The sequence below is a fragment of the Daucus carota genome, chromosome 5 (assembly GCF_001625215.2).
Source record: "Daucus carota subsp. sativus chromosome 5, DH1 v3.0, whole genome shotgun sequence".
Classification (NCBI taxonomy): Eukaryota; Viridiplantae; Streptophyta; class Magnoliopsida; order Apiales; family Apiaceae; genus Daucus; species Daucus carota.
Genome location: NC_030385.2, coordinates 18,508,380 through 18,514,776, shown reverse-complemented (window position 1 = coordinate 18,514,776; position 6,397 = coordinate 18,508,380). Strand labels below are relative to the sequence as shown.

At 40.6% G+C, this 6,397-nt stretch overlaps 2 protein-coding genes across 2 annotated transcripts; both read left to right on the top strand.

Moving 5' to 3' along the window:
• The first annotated feature begins 205 nt into the window (after positions 1-205).
• On the top strand, positions 206-1,121 carry LOC108221425 (protein MAIN-LIKE 1-like). The gene is made up of 3 exons (XM_064093887.1): positions 206-301; positions 388-1,058; positions 1,100-1,121. The coding sequence occupies exons 1-3, from the start codon at positions 206-208 to the stop codon at positions 1,119-1,121; spliced, it is 789 nt and encodes a 262-aa protein (XP_063949957.1).
• Positions 1,122-4,872: 3,751 nt separating this feature from the next.
• Positions 4,873-6,243, top strand: LOC108221901 (probable E3 ubiquitin-protein ligase RHC1A). The gene is made up of 2 exons (XM_017395758.2): positions 4,873-5,936; positions 6,083-6,243. Exons 1-2 carry the CDS (start codon positions 5,000-5,002, stop codon positions 6,106-6,108), a joined length of 963 nt encoding a protein of 320 aa, XP_017251247.1. The 5' UTR covers positions 4,873-4,999; the 3' UTR covers positions 6,109-6,243.
• Positions 6,244-6,397: the final 154 nt, after the last annotated feature.

The window sequence follows — 6,397 nt, the reverse complement described above, 5'->3', positions numbered from 1 at the left end:
CTTTCTTGGAAAAGGTTGAGGTCATAATACACTTGCGCAATTCATAAAATCATGGAAACTAATCGATTTTATAGGTAGAAATTTATTTTGAAATGAAGAGAATGAAATTTGAAATTTAATAATATTATGTTGGAATGAGATTTTTTGTATATATACAAAAGCTTTGAATTCGAATTATAAATATATTTGAAATTTGTTGGCACAGATGGATCCTGCAGCTTATCATCCCGGGCCGGTCAACGGCACTTTGTTGACATTGCAGGACACGCATAGGTCCACTTTTGTGTGGAACAGTAGTAAGGTAATGACTTGATGGACTGCTGTTTATTAAAGTTAATGTTTGCTTCACTATAAACTGCTGACAAGTTCCTGTATTTTTAATTGCAGGACATTCCTGATCTTAGAGTCAGGACGAACTTCGGTGAGTACTGGAATGTAGTTGATCAAACCAGGCCGCCTCAGGCGATAATAGATGCTATTAATGATGCGGGCTTTGAGTGGGTGTTCAAGTTGGGTCAGGTCAAGCATGACAGGGGCTTGATCACTGCTTTTATCGAGAGGTGGCGTCCAGAGACGCACACTTTTCATCTACCTTTCGGGGAGGCCACCATTACACTGGAGGATGTCCATCACATTCTCGGGTTACGAACCACTGGCCGACCATTTATTCTACATGGCTTCACCACCACAGCTCGCGAGAGGAAGGACATGATACGCGATCTTCTTGGACTGACTCTCAAGCCGGCTGATGTGAGGAAGAACTGCTTGAGGATCGGTTGGTTGATTGATAACTTTGGCGACTGTGCCCGGTTGGACGAGGCAGTGGAGGATTTTGATGCGCAGACTATCTTTCACATCAGGGCACACCTACTGTGTGTTATTGGATCGTTGTTTCCTGATAGCAGCGGGAACTATGTGAAACTCAACCTCCTTTGGATGCTACGTGACTTGCAGAGCGTGGATGGTTATAGCTGGGGGAGTGCTGTTCTTGCATACCTTTATCGGAAGATGTGCGATTCCACCCATAAAGTCACAACTAACTTCGTTGGATACGCCACGTTAGTACAGGTACGCATTTACTGTCATTTTATTTTTCAAGTTTTTCTTCATATATATTTTGATGTGCACATATATGTATGTACCTTCACACTAGGTGTGGATATACGAGCGGTTCCCTACATTAGCTCCCCGACACACGGCCACACCCCTGATTACCTACCCACTTGCGCTAAGGTTTGTAATATGCTACTCTTCTCGTAATCGCAATAAGTTTGTATATCCTCCAGTTTGTGCACATGTACTAGTTCACACGTATAATATAAACATTTTGTTGTAGGTGGACAGGGCCGTTTACCCGTACTGAGGTGCCGCACGGTCAGCGTCGTATCACCCGGTACGAGCTGGATAACATGATTGAGGCAAATTTTCGGTGGAGGTCGTATGCAGATTTAGATGACGAGCATCAGCCTGAGTATGATTTGTACCTGCGTTGGACTGCTCCTACGCCTTTGATGTATATGGCCTATGTCGAGTGGTGTTATACTGATAGGGTGACGAGGCAGTTCGGGTTCGTGCAGGACATACCCACATCCTTTCCACGTGCGAATCATAGTAACCTGCACACCATTGTCAACGAGGCCATTAACTGGGAGGGCGCCAGGGAGTCTCACACTCGTCTATGGGATAGGTCCCTTGAGCGAGCTCTTACATCTCCCCCACTCATGTTTGGCGAGGGTTGCACTGCGGCATACATGCCTTGGTTTCTTGCAGTGACACGTAGATACATTGTAAACCCCGTCTATTGGAGGACTGCAGAGGCTTTCCAGGGCACACAGGGCGCCACACAGGCACTGGTAAACTCCCTTGTAACTGTTCTTCTAACTTCCTTCCATTACTATGCTAGCTTATTTTCTATATGTTCTGTTATAACTATTCTTCATCTGATTATGTCTTCACATGGCTGTTAACAGGAGGATCAGCTTCTAGATATGGAGAGTGCCATTGACCCTGCTACCCTGGATCTTGGTCGGGCACAGAGGATTGTACAGGGGTTGTTAGGACGTTTTAGGGGTTCAAGAAACCCTAGCAGACACAGAGGACGGCCACCAGTTACACCAGTTGAGCCGGAGCCAGGCACGTACTACACTCACGTGGCCAGTGGTAGCTCAGACACGGGAGGTTGGTCACACCTGGTTGGCACTTCTTCTTCGCCGGTTGGGGATGTAGCGGGTACTTCTAGGGCGGATGGATGGGACTCCTGGCCCGCGTCGAAGGTCGGGCCATCTACATATGCAGGGGATGACTACGAGGGTGGTCCACGTGGCTTTACGGTTAGATTAGAGGATGACTAGGACATGTCTGCTGAGGGTCAGTCGCAGGATTCATACCAGTTCCATGCAGATGCTTATCGTCCTGACATGTCTTTCCTGAGGGATCAGTACACCACACCTCCGCCACAGGTCCCGGTGCCGTTATTTGCTAGCCAGTCCTACATCTTCGGGGCACCCGCGTTTCCATTCGCACCGCCACCAGAGAGGTCCACTCCTACTCCTATACAGATGTCCACTTTTGCTTCGTACACTGGTGAGAGTAGTCCATGGGCGCCCCCCAGCACAGCAGTACCAGGGCACTCCGAGGCCGAGGAGCAACCTCAGGATGAGCATCGACAGCAGCCACCTAGAGCTGCGAAGGGAAAGGGTCGAAGATATCACACTGGAAGCCACATCTTCGGCCATAAGAAGAAGTAGGATTTCCCTCGTATGTAGTTTGTTTATGGTTATGTACCTGACCATGTATTCGTACGTTTTTATTTCTTGATCTGATTATGTACTCTTAGTCTAGTAGATCGGTTGTTACGTTATTATGCAGTTCTTGTGCTTTTCTTCATTCTTATGTCATAATGTTTTATAATGATTCAAGCATTGAAATTCATAAGGACAATAAAGGAAACCTAACATAACATAATAAACGACAGAACACTAAAACACATACACATGTTGATCTTTCTCGAAACCAGTAAAACTGACTTTATTTTGACTAAACTTTACATATATCAAATAACTGAAAAAAATAATATAAAATTTGAATTATAAGATACAATACATATAGTAATGGGGGTGATCTTGTGGAGAAAATACCTAACTCAAAGGGATTTCTTCAAAGAATTTGAGATGGGTCAGAGTTTCAAGAATCTGTGTACTCTGCTTTTACAAGTACAAAGTGGGAAAAAGTGAGACATAAATAAAATTTTGGTTTAAGAATCGTGTGACTTTTGAGATGTACCCACTATAGGTAAACGGCATTCTATTTAGATATTGTTTATTCGAATTTTCGTTTTTTATGATAATCTGTTTTCTATTCGAGATAATTGTTGGACGATTTTTAAATCTTCGTTTGATTAAAATTTTGTTGCTACTAGGTTCTAAGTGAATCGTAAAATAAAAATTTTAAGAAATTAAATTTCCAATTGAGCGAGGTTTTATTATATTGTCAAAAGTGTAGTTTTATTATTTGTTTTCGATCTATTTGTACTTAACTCTAATAGACCAATATGACTATTAACGTATCTACTCCAATTCATCATGTAAAGGATACAAGATTAATAAATTCAACTTTTTATATATAAAAAAATAAAATATATGATTCAAAATTAGTAAAAGGAGAAAGTAAAACTAACTTAATTTCATATTAATATTTTGAAGATATTAGTATAGAATGATAAATATACATTTCTACTACCCATTTATAAAAGAAATATTATAAAATATAAATCTCTACGAAAAAAGATAATTAATCAGTTAATAAGATTTAATCAAATCAATATACTGTAAGAAAACATTCTTATGCAAAATTTTAAATTACTTTTAATTTTAAATTTTAAAAATTTTCCCGATTAATCAGCGACCGAACAACGATTAATCGGCGATTAATCCCGATTAATCGCCGACTTTTAGAACGCTGGTGCTAAGATATATATTATTTCATGTTATTAATTATATTTATTTCACAAAACAAATAAAATTTGATTTTAAATAAAAGATTTAATACAGTAAAAAACTAATTGCGGGAGTTTACGTACACTGTTTGTATGCATTTTGAGACTCTCGTAAAATATAGTTCTATATAACGTATTTTTGATTTTTTCTCTTTCTGAATAAAAGTTTAAATTTCAAAACTTTTTTTAGAACTTTTTTAAAAAAGATATATGTAATATAAGTATACTTTATAAAAGTCTTAAAATACGTGTTAAAAAGTAGCATAAAGAATCTGGTGGGACGGAAAGAGTACATGTTTATCTCTACTCTGTGCACCAGGCTGCTGCTATATATAATCAATTATTACATTTATGGAAATGCGTAGATAACTTCACTTGCTCTTGTTTTCTTGTTTAGTCGAACACAACACCAGGGACGCTCCTGTGGAGGGCGACCTGCCCATGGAGAAAATCAATGGGAGTTGCCCTCACCAGAGCCGGTCGCCCCTGGGGAATTTTCAGGCAGGGGTCGCCCGAGTTTTGTTGAATTAGGCTGGTTAGTCTTGAAAAGTTGAACGTAGGCTGGTTAGTTTTGAAAACGTTACGTTCAGGGAGCCTGTATTCAACCTCCCTCTATACATCGGAAATAACAGATACCATATGTTGACATATTTTAGTTCTCCATCTATATGTTGACATCATGCACAATGCCCAAGAATTGATTCGTTGTTAGTTCATATGGTCTCCTCCCCGTGAAAGCCAACTCTTTTTCTTCCCTCCAATTTTAAAATTTCACTACAAATAACCTGTATCCACTCATTCTTGTCTTTTCCTGCAAGTTAACCAGATTCATGACCAAACTTATAGACAATCCAAGGTTCTCAGAATCTCAGTCTACAATTCACCAAAACTTCCTTTCTCCATTTTACCATTTCTCAGTCTATATGTCTCGACTAGATGCATTAAAGTTCTTCATTCTTTAACAAATTCCTCCTTTCATCCATTATTCAACAGCCTGATAAAAGTATGTCCTTAAACACACCTCCTGAAATACCTATCGGTGACAACAGGATCTTCCAGCTCTACTGGTGTTACCAGTGCCAAAGAACCGTCAGAATCGCCTCTGAAAACCCATCTCAAATCATCTGCCCACGCTGCTTCGGCCAATTTCTTGATGAAATTACGGTCACAAGACCAGCATTAATAGACTTGTTCACAGAATTCGACCCCTCCCCTGAATCCCGAATACTAGAAGCACTCACTCTCATGCTAAATCCCTCACTGGGAATACCTGCAAGAAACAATCAAAATCTTGGGCGTCAACCTAGAAACCGCAGGCTTTCAAGGCGGAACCGCATCAACATTGAAGAAAATATAGATGATTTTGTTCCTGAAGCTGGAATTCTAGCACGGCCACGAGATTGGATAATACTGAGACCAGACATTCCATTGCCCGATAATCAAACACGAAACCCCAGGATTGATCCCGGAAACTACTTTCTAGGGCCAGGACTAGAAGCATTAATACAAGAAATAACGCAAAATGACAGGGAAGGGCCTCCACCGGCTTCGGATTTAGCCATTAATGCTTTGCCAGCAGTCAAAATTACAGACAGACATTTGGTTGACGACTCTAGTTGTCCAGTTTGTATGGAGGAGTTTGAGGTCGGCGGTGAAGCAACAGAATTACCCTGTAATCACATCTACCATTCTGATTGTATAGTTCCGTGGTTGAGGCTTCATAATTCTTGCCCAGTCTGTCGCCAGGGATTGCTGGTGCCCACCGATAATGAGGTCGAGGAGTCGAGAGATAGTAACAATAATGTGGACGCAAGTAGAAATCAGAGTCGTTGCTTTAGACTAGGACGCTTCCTGCGTTCATTCTGGCATTCTCGCTCCAGTATTCATCCACTTCATCATTCTCCACAGGCCCAGGAACCTAGTACTGCAACTTCTCGCCGCGGTGAGAATTGATTGCATACAATACTAACAAACTCTGTTACATAGCATATCACAGTGCTCCAATGAAATAATAATAATTTCTCTTTCAACACAACCTATATGCATTTCAGAGTCTTAATCTATGTGTTCTCTTTCATTTTCTGGCAGTCGAACAGAGTTGCATTATACTATAAGACTCTGGAAAGGGCAATGTGTTGAAAGAAAAGCTAAAATGGGTTCAATGTATGGGTAGTAGAACATGGTAAGCTCTTTATATTCCTATGTTGCTACTTCAGAATAAGATTCATCGGTTGGGCGTTCTGGATTGACATATTAGAGTGAAATTCTGGCATGTCTTCTGAGGTTGACAACGAACTTAAATCATGTATTCATTATTTTCCAAGTTTGACACTAAAATGTTTTTTCTTCAGAATTTAATAGGCCAATAGGGGCAACCACCCCAAACCTCCTAGTATTACACTG

Bases quoted from the DNA above. Each gene is read 5' to 3' on its own strand.
- LOC108221425 (XM_064093887.1), top strand. From the start codon at position 206: ATGGATCCTGCAGCTTATCATCCCGGGCCGGTCAACGGCACTTTGTTG. The intron at 302-387 runs GTAATGACTTGA...TTTTAATTGCAG, and splicing joins TTGTGTGGAACAGTAGTAAG to GACATTCCTGATCTTAGAGT. The intron at 1,059-1,099 runs GTTAGTACAGGT...TTATTTTTCAAG, and splicing joins AACTTCGTTGGATACGCCAC to TTTTTCTTCATATATATTTT.
- LOC108221901 (XM_017395758.2), top strand. From the start codon at position 5,000: ATGTCCTTAAACACACCTCCTGAAATACCTATCGGTGACAACAGGATC. The intron at 5,937-6,082 runs GTGAGAATTGAT...ATTTTCTGGCAG, and splicing joins TACTGCAACTTCTCGCCGCG to TCGAACAGAGTTGCATTATA.